Source organism: Populus alba, chromosome 13 (assembly GCF_005239225.2).
Source record: "Populus alba chromosome 13, ASM523922v2, whole genome shotgun sequence".
Taxonomy (NCBI): Eukaryota; Viridiplantae; Streptophyta; class Magnoliopsida; order Malpighiales; family Salicaceae; genus Populus; species Populus alba.
This window is the reverse complement of record NC_133296.1, coordinates 13087158-13105057: the sequence shown is the minus strand read 5'-3', so window position 1 is coordinate 13105057 and position 17900 is coordinate 13087158. Positions and strand designations below refer to the sequence as shown.

The following is a 17900-nucleotide window of genomic DNA, read 5'->3' as shown; positions in this document are numbered from 1 at the left end:
TTTACATTTGATCATGTCACATACGTATGAACTGTTCATGCCTATGTTTTTCCGCTGTTACAAAATTGATTGGAAGGTTGTAGGTCAGCTTTTAGTATGCTTTAATAGCAGGAAAAAAATATAGTTAAGCTTTCATGGCCAAGGGTCCACGTCAATGGAAGGATCGCTCTTGAGGGATTTAATATTTGATGATGTTGCTATGTACGTAGAATAATTCATGGCAATCAGAGAACGTAATTAAGGCTTTGAAATGAAAGAAAATCAATTTAGTTTAATCATCTTTGAACGGTAGTTCCTTAGTCTCCAATAAAGAAAGTCTTATACATGCATGTAAAGCAATAAAGAAAGTCTTTCCATGGTTGTGGTTTAAGCTGATTGCAAAAGGAAGAACAAGGATTAGCGTGGAGTGTTTTTTTGGTATGTGTTAAAGAATAATATAAATTATATATTGGGATCTTATTTTATAGTTTAAGTTATTGAATTAAAATGGTTCTTTAACATGATATCAAAGTTTTGATTACCAAATGGTTACGAGTTTAAATCTCACAATCTTTATTTATTTAATAAAAATTAAGCATAATGTAATGTGGACCTATGTACATTTTAAATTCAAAGAACTTTTACTTGAAGGGATGTATTAAATAATAATATAAATTATATCTTGAGATCTTACTTTACTGTTTAAACTATATATTGAATTGAGATGATTATTTGAGATAATACAGTAATTAATACTTCAATGAAAGATATTAATACTTTATTCAAAATTAATTTAATTACTTCTCTAAAAGACATGAAGGGAATGAGCATATATATGTTGATCTAGCCTCTTCAATGGCTAAAGGTTGGGTAAGATGTGGCTCCTTATTAGTAATTATAAATTTCAGAAATTATAGAAGAAATTCTAAATGATTTGATTAACTATTTCCAACAATTCCTTGTGAATTTCCTAAGGAAAAAGTTTTATGCATGTAATCGATACTTATCAAAGCTTTTTCACCTTTTGATTGATTTAAATTTTTTTAAAAAAATTTGTCTTCATGATTAAAGGGTTTTTTTTTTTTGTTTATTGCTATTCAAATCTTAAGTTAAATTATGGTAAGTAAAATTAAAACTTTAAAATGAAACTTTAAATATTAATTCAAACCGAGAAAAAAAAAAAAGCACCTCATCCAGCGTTTAGTTTTTTAGATTAACGTGGATACACGGGTTAGCTTACATGCACTTCGACTAATTTTACTGGTCCTAAAATTAACGATATATAAGTCTCTAGTAACCTTAAGATTTGTGAGACTCGAACTGGTGACTTCTAGGAAACAAATATAGAATTTAATCCGTTAAATTACATCCCTCAAAATTCTTATCCAAGCATTTATTAACAAAAAGAGTGTTGAACACTCCCTTTCATTTATTTTTTGCATTTTTTTTTATTTTAGAAATCTATAAATAGTACACTTCAAATTATTTTATTGGTATTTGCATTTTTTCCCCTAAAAATCTTGATTTCAAACCTCTCCTATAAAATTAAAAATGAAATTACTTCTTCATAAGAATATAATTAATTAGTCGATGTATTTATAAGCTGACTGAATATCTATGTTAATAAATAAAAATTGCTTATGACACAAATATAGTCATTGTGACGCCTGTCATTTAAGAGGATGTTTGAGAATATATTGTTGTTGTTTTTCAAAATATTTTTTATTTAGAAATATATTAAAATAATTCTTTTTATTTTTAAAAAAATTATTTTTGACATCAACATATCAAAATAATATGAAAATACTAAAAAAAACTATTAATTTAAAAAAAAAATTAAAAAAACTTTTTAAAATGTTTAAAACAGGCTTTAAAATAAGAATAATAATTGTCCCTTTTGAATTATGATCCAGTCTACCTTGGAAGATTGACTTCACTGTCACTTGCGAGTTGATTTTTTCTTTTTCTTTTTGGCATTAGAAAGTTCCCTTGAAAAAAGGCCACTTGGTTTCCTGTACGTAAGAATTACTTGTATGGGTTGGTTGTGAAGTTGAAATGCTAGTGGGTGAGACATTATGAGTAATTAAAATGTGTAATTAAAACATTTTTTAAAATATGAAGAAAAGGTGGGTGAGACATTATGAGTAATTAAAATGTGTTTGTAACGTTGTGATTATTTTTTAAAATATATTTTTATTTAAAAATATATTAAAATAATTTTTTATTTTTTAAAATTTATTTTTAATATTAAAAATCAAAACAATTCAAAAATATGAAAAATTCAATTTAAAATAAAAAAAGTAAATTTTTGAAAACTCCAATTTAAACGTAATGCCAAACACCCCTTAATAGTTCAAACCATGAAAGTAGTGTTTTTTTTTTTTTTTTTTTTGGTATTTTAAGGGCAGATCAATTACTATACAACTTTATAAATCACGAAGAAAAACATTTAAATTTGAACAAAAATATATTGTTGTCCGTAGTAGAAGTAGGTCCTTTTACTCAAAAATATGGTACTTAAGTATATTACCATGTCTGAATATCAATATTATTTAATTAAAAGCAAAGGGTTGTCATTATTTAAAAAACAAGTTTAGTGTTGAAAAAAGAAAAAACAAAGATGATATTTATTTAGTTTTTATTATTAACTCTTGCCTTCTTTTACTTTTATGACTTTTGAGACATAGTGTTTGGCACTATGGTTAAAAAATACTTTTAAGATAATTTGAAATTTTGAAAATTTTATTTTATTTATTTTAAATTAATATATTTTTATGTTTTCAGATCATTTTGATATTCTAATGTTAAAAATAATTTTAAAAAAATAAAAAAAAATATTATTTTAATATGTTTTAAAATGAAAAATACTTTGAAAAATAACCGTTACCACACTTTCAAACACCTTTTTGAGATCAACACTTATGAAAATTATCCACAATAATATTTTTTTTATTGGAATGAATAGGTCAATATAGGAGTTGCATTGTAAAAATCACTTACAAAAAATATAATCTTAATTAATGAATAAATTAACTTCAAAATATCTCTCATCATCAAATATATATATATAAAGTAGTTTAATTATTATTTTGAGAACTGACATTTCGTAATATTGAGGCATTAGATTTCCATCTTATATGGTAGGAAATTACATTCTTTTAATTTCTAAACTTTCTTGGAATTGTCTAAATCAAGACAATTAATATCATAAATTATTTTTCTTTGTAGTAAGATGCATGTCAATTTTAAGTGTTGCGACTTTCTTCGTTCTTATGAACAAAAGCATGCTCATTTTGTTGACAATAATAATCATTCAGTTAGGAGTTGGAAGTTGGACATAATAATGTATTAAAGAGTGGTCTCTCTCCCGACATCAGTGCAATGAATATTATAGGCCGTACTCAATTTTTCTCAAGCAATTTAAGCCGTGGGACACTATCACTCAAATATTAGATAGATATTAAATTGCGAAAACCATACAGAATCTGAAATCAGTTCATGTTACACGGGAGGAAATATATCGTCTTATTATTTTATCATTTAAAATACTTTGAAAAAAGAAAAAAAAAATATGAACTCACAAAAAAGAAGAAGAATATCCCCTTAAAATTTTATTAAAATCTAAAGAAAAGGATTAACCATTGAATGCATCAATTTTATTTTAGAATAAAAAAAATCCCATAATACTTTATATTTTTCTTATAGTCTAATCCTTTTATTGGAGGATACCCTTCATCAACTACTATTGTACTCTATGAATTATGGTTATAGTATACACACACATAAATACGCGCGCGTGTTGATGAGGATGTTGAATTTCTATAGGTTTAATAATTGAGCTTCATTGCTAGGCTTGACTTATATACACACACGCATGTGCATGTTGATGAGGATGTTGAATTTCTATGGATTTAATAATTGAGCTTCATTTCTAGGCTTGACTTAGATGTGGGTTATATATATATATATATATATATATATAGAAGTAAAAGGTGTGGTTGTGTATAAATGAATTATCTAAGTTTTCATCACATGTCATCCTTTAGTCTTTTTATTTTTATTTTATCATGAGTAAAATAGAAAAGAATGGGGGTGACAAACCTATAATAAAAAAAGGGTGGCAAACGCATGTAATCTAGGAGGATAGAATTGTAAACCTACTACGGTCAGTGAGGTTACTTATTCTCCATGAAACTTTCTCACCAAGCCATTTACATTTAAAATAGATTGAAATGAGATTATTTTTTAACGTATTTTTTATTCAAAAATATATTAAAATAATATTTTTTTATTTTTAAAAAATAATTTTTTATATCAACGGATCAAAATAATCTAAAAATATTAAATCGAAGTAAAGAAAAAAATTTAAAAATTTAATTTTTTTTTTAAGAACACTTTTAAAACACATAAACAAACAAATAATCACCACATTATCTTGTAACGTTGATGTGACCATGAAAAGATATTATTTATAGAGTATTTAAAAGTATGATAGTAATTATTTTTTAAAGTATTTTTTTTTAAATATATCAAAATAATATTTAAAAAAAAAAATTATTTTTAATATTAGTACATTTGAACAATATAAAGAGATTTAATTTAAAATTAAAAAAAAATAATTTTTTTTAGTTGGCCTAAGGGCTCCCCCTTTTCCTTTCTTGTTTTCTTCTTCTTCTCCCATCTTGGCCACAACGGTGTTCGGTTGATCTTGGATTTTCTCTCCCCGTCTTCCTTCCTCTGTAAGCCTCGGTGGGGCCTTCTTCTTCTTTCTCCTCAGCTCTAGTGTTTGGTTGGGTTTAGCTCCCCCATCTAGGCTAGGATTTGGTTGGGCTCCAAGCCTATCTATCTCTTCTTCTCTTCTCCTTATCTAGGCTTGGTCGGACTTAGCTCTCATCTAATTAAGCTAGGGTTCAGTTAGGCTTATAGCTAGCCCACCCCTTCTCCCCTCTTCTCCAGCCTTTGGTAGGGACAAGGTAGGTCAGGCATGGAGCCAGGATTCGATTGGGCTTAGAGCCAGGCTTTGAATGGGCTGGGAGCTAGCCCACCTCTTCTTCAGCCTTCAATTAGGCTTAGAGCTAGGATTCCGTTGGACTTAGGGTCATCCCCACCCTTTCTCTTTTCTTCCCATCTAGGCTCTCTCCCATTTAACTTTTCTTGAGATGAAAATATTTGTTTTTGCAAAAATACTGGTTATAAAAAGGTGTTTAGAAATATAGTAATGATTGTTTTTAAAAGTATTTTTTTACTTATAAATTTATTAAAATAATATTTTTTTATTTTAAAAAAATTATTTTTAATATCAGCATATAAAATAATTTAAAAATATTTTTTTTTAAAAAAATTCAATCTTATTTAAAACACAATACTAAATAGGCTAAATTTTTTGTGGCAATTTGGTTTCGCCCATCACAAATTAAATTGTGAGTAATGGTTTATATCCTACAAAGAGAATCATGAAATTTTGTTTTCCTACAGCCTACCATGTCATCCGTTCCCTACAATCAAATTTGATTTTATGTTATTAAACTCGGACAGGTTCAGCAGGTTAATTTGATGACTAGATTGGTTTGATTTGTTAAAAGATTGGTAAATATAATAACCTGGTAAAACCCAGTCGACCCATGACCCGAGCAAACTCGGACGAGATCCAGTTTTTTTTTTTTTTTTTTAAATGTGGTTTTTATCCTGTATTTTATTATTATTATTATTATTATTAGTTGGTTATTAACACTTTTTAAAGTTCACTATATAAATATTAGAAAAATATTATATTTTTTTAATGTGGGATTTGAAATCCTTTAGTATATATGTTTTATGTTAAAAAAAAAAGGTTATTTTTCCTTTCGTATGTTCCTAAGAAAAAAAAATTATTTTTTCAATGTGGATTTGAAGCCCCTTTCGTATATATACTCTCACAAGAAAAAAAAATTATGTTTTTTTATTGTGGAATTTGAAATCCTTTAGTGGATATACTATATGTTTTCAAAGAAAAAAATTATTTTTTAACGTGAATTTGAAGTTCCTTTCGTATATATACTTTATGTTCACAAGAAAAAAAAAAATGTTTTTTCAATATGAGATAAAAAAACATTTTGGTTTAAATACTTCAATTTAAAATGAATAAAATAATATCTTTTCAATGTGAGATTTAAAAGCCCTTTAATATATATACTAGATTTTCCCAAGAAAAAAGTTATATTTTCTATGTGGGATTCAAAGGTCTTTCGTATATATACTCTATATTACAATAAAAAAGTTATATTTTTTCAATGTGAGATTTGAAACTTTTAGTATATAGACTTTATGTTCCCAAGAAAAATAGTTGTTTTTTTAATATGGGATTTGAAGTCTCTTCTCTCTATATATTTGATGTTCACAAAAAAAAAAAAAGTTATGTATTTTCAATATGGGATTTGAAATATTTTAGTATATATACTCTATGTTTCATAAGAAAAAAAGTTATTTTTTAAATGTTGGATTTGAAACTCTTTAGTATATATAATCAATGTTCACAAGAAAAAAATTATGTTTTTTTTTTTAATGTAGGATAAAAAACTTTTTTTTAAATATTCTTTTAAACTTCATTATTTATAACATGTATAGCCTATATTCATATGGATTTTTTCTTAATTTTTTCATTCAAAATATTAAAATTTTAAATATTTTTTTATTTTTTCGGGTTGATTCAAATTGACTCATGAAACTTGAGACCCAACTCCTTAACTGGGTCAACCTTGAATTGAGTTTTATAACTATGATTTAGGTAGTTGGCTTTAGGTCCATTTGTTTACTGGAAGGAAAGTAGTTTTCTTTTGAAAGTTGATTTCAGGAAAGTGAATTATTTTTTAATATTTGGTAGTGTAATAAAAAATAAGTTGGAAAAACACTTTTTAATGTTTTGTTATATCATGGAAAATGAGTTGGAAAATAACTTATTAATTTTTTTTTTCAAGTTTATTAAAATAATAATGAACAAATCTTACAAATAAAAAAAGTTGAATGAGAATGAAATTGAAAAAAAAATATAATTTTATAAATTATCTCAAATAAAATATATAATAATTAAAATAATAGAGATCAAATCTAAAAAATAAAAAAAATTGAAAGATGAAGAAATGAAAATAATAATAATTAACATTTCATAAATTATTTCAAATCAAATAAGTAACAATCAAAAGAATGAGGACCAAATTTGATAGATAAAAAAATTCAATTAAAAAATGATAAGGGAAAAACAAATAATAATTATAAAAATAAAAAATCAAAATTAATATAAAACTTAAATTCTAAGGGATGAAATTGAAAAGTAAATATTCAAAACAAAATATATATAACAATCAAAATTTGAGGACCAAATTTGATATAATCAACAAATAATATGATATTTTTAAATTTTTTCACAACTTTCAAAAATGTTTTCCGTCCAAAATAAAAAGAAAACACTTTTTTTAGAAATCAAGTCAAATTTTTCTTTAACTAGAAAATGTTTTTTGTGGACCTACTTTTTTAATGACAAAACAAATACATAAAAATTTTAAAAATAATTTTTTAAAAAAAATTAGTTTCTAATAAACAAAGCGGACTTAATCTTTTCCAATTAAGATTTTGCAAGGTGGATTGCCGATTTAATTATTCTTCTTTAGATTTTTTTTCGATATCAATTCAATTAATTGGGTTGACTAGCCTTGATAGACATTTAATTAGTTAATTCCACATCCATTTGGGGTACTGTAAACGTCGGGAATGTGTTTTGAGCTTCATTACCAAGAACAATAAAGTAAAATCCCTCAAAAATAAAAAAGAAAAAAAGAAAAATGTCACAATAGCTTGTAATAAGATTAATATTCTCTTTTGTTTTTATATTTTAAAAATATATTTTTTATTTTTTATTTTAAATTAATTTTTTTAAATATATTAATATTAAAAATAAAAAAATATTACTTTAACATAATTGTTTTTTTAAATTTAAAAATAATCATTACAATGAACACTTTCCAAGTAAACAAACCAGAAACACAATGACATCCATGACTTATCACAACCCTTCACCATCACCAAGACACCATTCCCCTCTCTCTGTCTGTCTGGTTCATGGATCTTTCATCAACCCTCCAACGGTCACATTTCTATCTTCCACTTGAATAATAAACCCCAAATCCCACTTCAAAACGGTTACTTTCCTTTCATTTCCTTTCTCTTCAAATTCCCACTTCAAAGAAGTTACTGTTTTCCCTTTCATTTCTTCTCTAAATAGACCCTAAAATCGCGACTTTTCAACTATCCAGTAAAAGTCCTCATTTTCTACCTTGAAAAACATGTCTAAAATCTGTTCGTTTTCTATGTTTGTATTGATACTGCTAGTGGCTTTGTCACTGCCAAAGTGTTTGATGGGCCAAAGGGGTGTAGCACCAAGGGATCTATGGTGTGTAGCCAAGAACAATGCTGCTGATCAGGCACTGCAAGAAGCTATTAATTGGGCATGTGGACAAGGTGGGGCTAATTGTGGGCCAATACAACAAGGAGGAGCTTGCTATGATTCAAATGATATACAGAGAACAGCTTCTTGGGCTTTTAATGATTATTACTTGAAGAATGGATTGACTGATGATGCTTGTTACTTCAGTAACACTGCTGCTCTCACCTCTTTGAATCCAAGTAATTGGATACTTTATATCTCTGAGTTAAATAGAATTTTGGGTTTCGTTTCTTTTCTTGGTTTCTGGATCTGTAAGGTTTGAAGTTTGGCTTGTTGTGATTTGTGTTTTCTGCATTTTTGTTATTGCATTGCTAATTCTTGATTGAACCTCGGTTTATTTGTGTTTTTTAGTTTGCAAACCTTGGATCTTTTCTGTTGATTCTGTGTTTAATTTGTTGACGATTTGATTATTAGTTACTTATATGCTAATTTGTCTGTTTCAGGTTTTGATAAATGCAAATTTCCTTCCAGGTAATGCACTAGAATTGGTAAATTATAGCATTGCGATTGCTTTCGTTTTGTGAAAGCAGTTCTGTTTTGGCCTTTGGGGAAGTAGATTCTATAAATGGCACTTGTGAATCAAATTCTCCTTTTAAACACAAGCCAATATATTTGCTTTATGTTTAGGTTATGTTTGTTTCTATGGAAAGTATTATACAGAACTGAAAATGTAATGTTCCTGAGGGAATCAAGAGAAATCTTTTAAACAAGCCATGTTTATTGACAGGAGAAAAGATTACTTTGGCCAATAACGAGGACTTGCACTCCATTGTTCAACATTTTGCTACTTGTACAGATCCTCAACACACTTTGTTATTTGTTTTCTTAAGAGTAGACATTGATACATGTGGTGTGGATTCTGTAGTGCAGCCTATCGGTGAATAATGGAAGCATTTATGCGTCAACAGGAACAATACAGATGGGGCCAGATAATGCAGATTTGAGCAGCAGCAATAGGGCTGGTGGCACATGGTTTTTGCCCTTATTCACCAGTTATTTGTTTGTCGTATTTTCATGGCTAATTCACTGGCATTAGTGAAAGCGAGGGCTTTTTCTTTTTTATTAGGCATTTTATAGCTTTGGTTTTGTAGGTTTCCAGGAATCATCTTCCACCACTGCTATTAGCTCTGTATGTGAATCTATTTTCATCAAGAAAATCAAGTAAATTGAAGTTCTTGCCTTTCAAGTCTACTACTAGATTGCTGTTAAGGCTCAGTTTTGGGATTCTTGGCCTGTATAAACTTATGAGAAAGGATCTTAAAGGAGTTTTCAGTGCCTGCAATCTCAGTCTGTGTGGAGAATTTCCCTCGTTGGATCTTTATTTGTATTAAAAGAACATGGGAAAACCATCATAGACAATTTGTGATTCCCTGTGGACTGGAATAGAACAAGGAAATCACACCTTTGCCCTTGACCCAAAAAAATAAAATAGTAACAGGCCTTGGAGGGTAACTGAGGTTTTTTTTTTTTTCGGGATCTATTAATCATTCTGAATTGATATTAGTCATTCTTGAATTGATTTTGGGGCTTCTCCATCTTTATAATTTTTTGCTTGGTTAAATTACTCGATTGACTTAAAAAAATAAAAACAATACTTAATTATGGCCTAAGAGATTTTTGATATTTCACATTTTTAATCACTATATTGTATTTATAATTAAAATTCTCATAACTTGATTTTATGGGCTTATTAGTAATTTCATAATATTTGTTTTTGTAATGCTTATATGGTCCTACGAGCAATGTAATATTTTGATAAATAAAAAAAAATTAAGAAAGCTTTTACTTTAAAATCCCCCCTTAGTTTTTAATATTTGATTTATTATAATTGAGTTTTCTAATCTATTTTGATATGAATTCTATAATTTTATCACGATCTCATACTCCTCAAATTAAGATGAAGGCAAGGTAATCATGATTGATCTAGATAAATTTAATATATTGATATTTTAATATTTATTTTAAGAATACATCATCTAATATATAATCATTTGAGTATTTAAAAAACATTGTCGACAATATACATCATTTTTTTATTTTTTATTTTTTTATTTTTTTTATTAAGAAAAATAAAAAAAGGTTTAATGCTCTTGTGGTGATCTACTTTTTAAGCTGGTCCTACACAGCCATGTTTGCGAATTATTTTTTTGCTAAGAGACAAGCACTAAAGTGTGTGAATCTACAAGTCTCCAGATGTGGAGAGCCTTCCATTTTATTTTTATTTTTTTTATTCAAATGGTGAATCTCCTTTGCTTCACTTTTCAACAATACAGCTGTTGATGTCTCTTTTTTTCTTGAACAAGAGCTGTATTCATTTTCCCCAATTTTGGTGTTTTCCAAATTTCATCACTTGCACAGATTTTTCGTTTTTTCATGGGGAGGGTTTGTCCGAAGTAACACAGTAGAAATAAAATATTAGGGATGAAAAATTAATTGGGAAAATAGTATAGTTTGTAAAGCTGCAAATGCCATCTATGATTAAAAAAAAATACATTAAACTTTTTTAAAAGCTATTTTAAATTTTAAAATTTTAAAATAAATAAATATTATCTATTATCCTTATCTCAACCGTGATAAAGATAGTATTTATTTATTTATTTCAAATAATATTTAAAAATATAAATTTTCAATTATAAATATAACAGATAAAATTTACTGGGTCAACCTTTCTTAATAATAAATAGTTATAAATTAATAATTCTATTCTTGATAGAATTTTTTAATTGAAATCTCCAAATTAAAAATTTTATTTTGAAAATAAAATTTTATAATATTTTTAAAAAATAAATTCCCATTGTAAGATTACTTTTTTCAAGTAAACATTATAGAAGCCACTAGATATCATTTTAATACTATTCACCACTTTAGTAATATTTACCAAGACATAGATACTCATGAATGACTTCAAAATCTGTTGTTAAAAGGTTAATTATATATATATATAATTTTTTTTTTTGCAAGGAATGTTAGATCACAATGTATTTGAGCAATTCAATTCTACATGTTTTTACCCCATAAGAAATCCCATTTTTACGCTTTCTTATCTTTCATACTTTGTTCTAATAAATTATATAGGCTACCTCTATATGTACACTACAGTCCCTAATTCCTTACTTAATAATTAATTATGAGTTGTGAAAAATATTAATTAATTAATTAAATAGAAGGTGAAGAAAACAAAAGGAAAAGTATATCCTTACTTTCTAGTTTCTACTCTGTGACTAATTAGTTTAACACTAGACATGTTGGTGCTCGCTCTTCGCTCTCAGCCAAGCAAATTGTTTCTTTGATGTAAGAATAGTGTTAGGTTAAAAAGAATTCTAGTTCCTTGGCTCCAAATGATAACTTAAATAATATAAAAATAAACAATAACAATAAACTAAAAAAAAACAACAAAAAAAAGATAAAAAAAATCATACCAGAACCTATCCGGATTACCAAACAACTCAATGCTAAGCTAATAAAAAAAAACCGTAAAAAATAAAATAAAAAAGTGAAACTTCAAAGAAAGAAGAAGAAAACCGTAAAAAATAAAATAAAAAAGTGAAACTTCAAAGAAAGAAGAAGAAAACATCAACTTAAAAAAAGAGAGAAAAAAAACATAAAAAAACCTAGGCGAACCTCTTAATCTAGTCTAATCTTAAAACTTGAAACTTATTAAATCATGGACCCGAATTCAATTAATAAACTTAACTATCAACCAATTTAATTTAATAAAAAAATTAGCAAAAGCAAAAAGAAAAAGAAAAAGAATGAGGATAAAATTTGAGAGAAAACACCGAAGGAGGATGAAATTTTTAAAAAAATTAAAATAATCCCAAACAAAATAAATAGCAATTAAAAGAATGAGTACCAAATTCAAAAGTTAAAAAATCATACGGAATAAAATTGAATTTTTTTTTTTTTGTAATTTAATTATTTATAGATTAAAAAATGATAGGGGGTAAAATTGAAAAAAGTATATAGAGGGCTAATCTAATCGAATCAAACCCAAAATATAAAAAACCAAAAAAGGAAACAGAAAAATAAGCTCAAAAAACCAAGCAATCCCAGTCTTGTAACTTGTGAAATTCTAGATCTGAGTTCAACCAAGAAACTAAACTCTCAACAAATTTAATTTTGAATGATAAAATTATAAAAACAATATTAATAAAACAAATGCAAAATAAATAACAAAAAAATAGGGATAAAATTTGACAAAAAAAAAAACACTTGAGAAGGATGAAATTTGAAAACAAAAATATAAAAATGATCCCAAACAAAATAAATCTCAATGAGAACCAAATTTGAAAAATTAAGAAATCACAGAGGATAAAGTTGAAAAATATTTGTAATTTGATAGATTATTTATATATTTTAAAATAGTAGAGGTGAAATAAAAATATATTCTTGAGGGCTAACCCAATAGAATTAAACTGTAAAAATTAACAAAACAAAACCCAAAACAATGAAAAAATTCACCGTTTTCCCATGTATGAAAAAAAAAAACTAGGATATTATGTGATTAGTTGGTATTTAATATATACAATTCAACCACTAATTAACTTTTTGTTTTTTATGTCTAAATACCAAATAACATCCTTCAATCCAAGCTTCATAAGGGTAGCCTCACTTTTTCTAGTATCTTGCTTTGAATAGAACCCTATCACGAGTATGAGAGGGAGCGGATTGACCAGATAAAGCCCTTTCAATTAACCCTTTTTTTTCTCCTTCCGTCTTGGAGCATCGCTTCATCAATGAGAATGCCACCACTTTGCAACTTCGGAGAGGGAGTGTAACCATTTGTCTATGCACTTAGCATGGAATGAGAGCTTATAATTAGGGAAACTCCTAGCCATTTCTTAACCTCAAGCATTCTCCAATAAACAACACACTAAATTGAAGCATATTCATCTTAGCCTTCCGTTGCTGGTAAATTGGGCCATAAAGAAATCAATGGACCAATCTACTATTCCTTGACAATAATTAAGTGTCCAAAATCAACACTTCAAGAATTCCAAGATGGAATTGGTGTTGCGAATGAAGGTGTGTTGTCATAAGAAAACTTCCTAAGATAGCAAAATTACAGAGAAGCAAATAGAGAAATGGAGAGAAGTAGAGAGAATTTTTTTGATGAACAAAAAGAGAAGAAACTACTGAATATTTCTTAATCATCTCTTTAACACTATTATAAACATTTTATATCAAGCTATAGTTAGAAGCTTGTTTATGTTTTCTAACTTCTCCTTCTTTCACTGATCAATTACTAACATATTTTCTTAACTATCTAACAAGTTAACAACATTACCACTAACAGACTTTCTTAATTGTCTTAACCGTGTAATAATATTTTAACCACCTGATTCTTTAATCTCTTGACAAGTGGCAATACTAGGACCTTTGATATTTTTACATTCACCTTTAATCGCAGGCTTAGAGGAGCCAAGCATAAGATTGGAACAGTGATGCTAAAATAAAGGAGTTGAAAGACCTTTAGTGAGGATATCAACAAACTGGTCTGTAGAAAAGACATGTTGGACCAGTAAGTCACCTTTGATAACACATTCATTAACAAAATGATAATAAATCTGAAGATGCTTAATTCTTAAATGGAACACAGGATTTGAAGCAAAGGAAATAACAGAGACATTATCACAATGGATTAAAAGAGGAATATGTAAAGGGATATGAAGATCACAGAATAATTGGCGAATCCAAGCAAGTTCTACAGCAGCAATAGCTAGAGCCCTATATTCAGCCTTAATGGAGGATCTAAAAACAATATGTTATTTCTTAGAAGCCCAAGAAATAAGACTTAACCCTAAGTAAACAATATCAGAGGTGGATGAAAGAGGCTGTGTATGCAAAGATGTAGTGGCTCTAGAGGTGGATAAAGAAAAAGAAAAAATTGACAATACAATATTGTGTAGAGAAATAGATGGTGGAGAAGGAGAATAAGAAATAGATACTGGAGACACAAAGGTGTAAGGAAACACAACTTCATCAAAGATGACATTTCGAGTCACAAAAAACCAATTAGTTTGAAGAGAAAAACAAATATACCACTTATACTGACCTGCATACCCCAGAAAAATGCAAGTGGAAGTTTTTGGCTGAAGTTTGAGAGTATTGTAAAGCTTGAGTAAAGAAAAAGAAACACAATCAAAGATTCTCAAATGATTAATAACTGGTGTAGAACCATACAATAAGAAATAAAGAGATTTAAGTTGAAGAATTTGGTAAGGTATTTGATTAATCAAATAGATGGAAGTTGCACAAGCATGAAACCAAAATTTAAGAGGTAAATTGACAGTTTGTAACAAAGTGATTCCTGTTTCTAAAATGTGTCTTTATTTTCTCTTAGCAATACCATTTTTTTCAGGGGTATATGGACAAGACATTTGATGGACAATTCCTTTAGTAAGAAGATAATTTTTGAATTTATTAATAAGATACTCACCACCTCATCACTTTGAAAAACTCGAAGAGTAGCAGAAAACTAAGTAACTAAAAAGACATGGAAATAGACAAAGATAGAACAAACCTCTTCTTTATTGATCATTGGAAAAATTCAAGTAAACTGAGTACATTCATCTATGAAACTAACATGGTATATGAATTTCTCAACATATATAGTGGGAGAAGGACCCTAAACATCACTATGTATTACCTCTAAAGGCTTGACAAACTTAACTGCTAGATAAGAAAAAAAAAAGTTTGGCAAGTTTGCCTTCTAAACAAGTGGTACAGACTAATTTGGAAGTGTCTAAAGTAAAAGGAATCTGGGATTGATTTAAAAGAGAAGAAGTGATTTTGTTAAAAGGATGACCGAAACACTTATACCAAAGACTTGTTTTGATCTATTGACCAAGATAACATAATTGATTATTGTGGAAAGAAGATGCATGTTGAAGATGAGGTTGTGGAATGGATGAAATGGAGAAAGGAATGGGATACAAGCCAGCTCTATATAGTTCTTTGAGAAGGACACTCCCCGTGATCTTGTACTGAATCCAAAAACCAAATGCATCACAAATAAATTTGCAATTTTTATCTTTACAAAACCTATGAACCGATAACAAATGTTGAGATAGCTTAGGCACATGCAAAACTTGTTTTAATTATAAAAAGCACCGTGGAACATCCAAAATAGAAGAGCCAATACTAGAAATGCTCAAACCTAAATCCCCTGCAGTGGTAATAATATCAAATCTGAGAAAGGAGTAGCCAAGCTGAGTTGAGCCCAATCAAAGGTCATATGAGTTATTGCCCCATTATCAGCTACCTAAATTTGCTCATGAGGTGCAGAAGAAGGAAAGTTGGCATGCATAACACTAAGATTGGTAGAAGAAGGTTTGTCTTTATAAGAGTAGTTGCCTCTATGATAACATTGAATAACAGAATGCTCAAATTTCCAACAAATCTGACATTGGACTAAAGAGGTAGAGGAGTAGAAGGTTGGTTATGTCGTTGATAACAATTAGCAACTACATGACCTTTCTTACTATAAATTTGACAAGTAGGAATGGCAATGCTAGGACCAAGAATGCCAGAACTAGAAGTGGGTTGGGTTGAACTTGATAAGGTCGTGGGCCAGATTGGTAATGAGTATGACCTCGACCACGACCCTTTAAATGTAAGCCTCGATTTCCAGAATAACCACCAGTAGAACCATGGAAACTACCATGATAACCATTAAAACCCCAATTGAAGCCAAAGGAAATTAAGAAGATGGAGGAGACTTGAAGCTAGAAGGATACCCTTGAGATTGAGAGTTAAAATTACCTTTACTAAGAACAAGAGTATTGCCTTGAAATTTCTGATTTTAAGCCATTATTGCAAACAAAAATGGAGATGCAGAATGAGTTTACTCCAGAGTGGCTTCTTCAGCAAGAACTGAGACTGAAATTTTTTAAAAGATAACATATTGTCTCTACCTCAAACCATACACCTAAATATGTTGTTGTTAGTAGAAACAAAATTGAGAGCCAAGATCACAATATCATCATCTTAAAAATAAACCCCTGCTATTGAGAGATGGTCTCGAGCATTTTTGATCCTATACAAATATTGAGACACAAGTTCTGAACCCTTATTGATAGTCTGGAGCTCACTTTTTATCTAAAGGATTCATGCTTTGGTAACTGTAGAAAATTGATCCTTCAGTTGAACCCTCATATCATGATTAGCGACACATCCAATGATATAGGAAATCACAGTAGAAGAGAGAGATGCAATAAACGACTGAATTAATGCTCGATCATGCATTTTCCAAACCTGATAATCATCAGTTTCAACACCCTTAATATTAGAGTTCGCATCAAATCGACTAGGACACTTCCTTGAGTCATCAATAAATCCTAAAATGCCATGACTCTTAATAAGAATTTGCCTTTGAAAATTCCATGCATGTAAGATAATTTGTATCATTAAGCTTGATTGTCACAGTAGTAGAAATCGTAGGAAGTAAATAAGTAATAGGAGATTGAACAATTTAGAGTTAAGAAGTAGTCATTATTTTTTAGAATGCAAGAAATAAAAGAGGAGAATCAAAGATTGAGAAGGATGAATTTTGCAGATAATAGAAGAGTTGAAGGAGACTTTTGTGTGGATGAGAAGAAAATGAAGCTAAAAATTGTGATAGAAACCAGAGAGTGCAGAAGCAGAACATCATAAGATCAAGAATCTATGAAGTCTGATACCATGATAAGATAGCAGAATTACAGAGAAGCAAATAAGGAAATAGAGAGAAATAGAGTTAATTTTTCTGATGAACATAAAGAGAAGAAACTATTGTATATTTCTTAATCATCTCCTTAATACTATTACAGACCTTTTATATCAAGCTATAGTTAGAAGCTTGTTTACGTTTTCTAATCTCTTTTTCTTTCACTAATCAATTACTAACATACTTTCTTAATTGTCTAACAAGATTAACGACATTATTGCTAATAGATCTTTTTAACTGTCTTAACTGTCTAATAACATTTTAACCATTTGATTCTTTAATCTCTTAACATGTGGCAAGATTAGGACCTTTGGTATCTTTACAGTGAGGCCCTAAATTTATTTGGGATTTGTCATATTTTTCATGTTTAATTTATGACTTTTTTTTTCAAGCATCATAGTATAGTTGTAATATGAAAGTGTGATCATAAGCAATAAATTTCAGAATATTTTTTTCTTATTGTGAAAATTGTTTAGTGCTAGGGTTTCCAAACTCTTTTCGTGTAGCTCTTTTTGTCAACCTTTCAATCTTAATTTGTTATTGTTATTTCCATCTGCGTTCACAGTGAAGCATGATTGTTGGATCAAGCCCCATCTTAACCGGCTTGCCGGAATGGATATTTGCACTAGTTAACGCGAGGCTACTCATAACAACGTGACAACAGGTTTGATGATGCCTTAGGGCACATCTTGCATAAATGTGAAGAACTATAACAACAAAGGATAATGATATAATTGC

The 17900-nt window shown here is 28.5% G+C and overlaps 1 protein-coding gene across 1 annotated transcript; it reads left to right on the top strand.

Moving 5' to 3' along the window:
• Positions 1–7993: 7993 nt before the first annotated feature.
• Positions 7994–9641, top strand: LOC118043664 (PLASMODESMATA CALLOSE-BINDING PROTEIN 5). Its single transcript, XM_035051703.2, has 3 exons — positions 7994–8634; positions 8899–8926; positions 9326–9641. Exons 1-3 carry the CDS (start codon positions 8295–8297, stop codon positions 9489–9491), a joined length of 534 nt encoding a protein of 177 aa, XP_034907594.1. The 5' UTR covers positions 7994–8294; the 3' UTR covers positions 9492–9641.
• The last annotated feature ends 8259 nt before the right edge of the window (positions 9642–17900 follow it).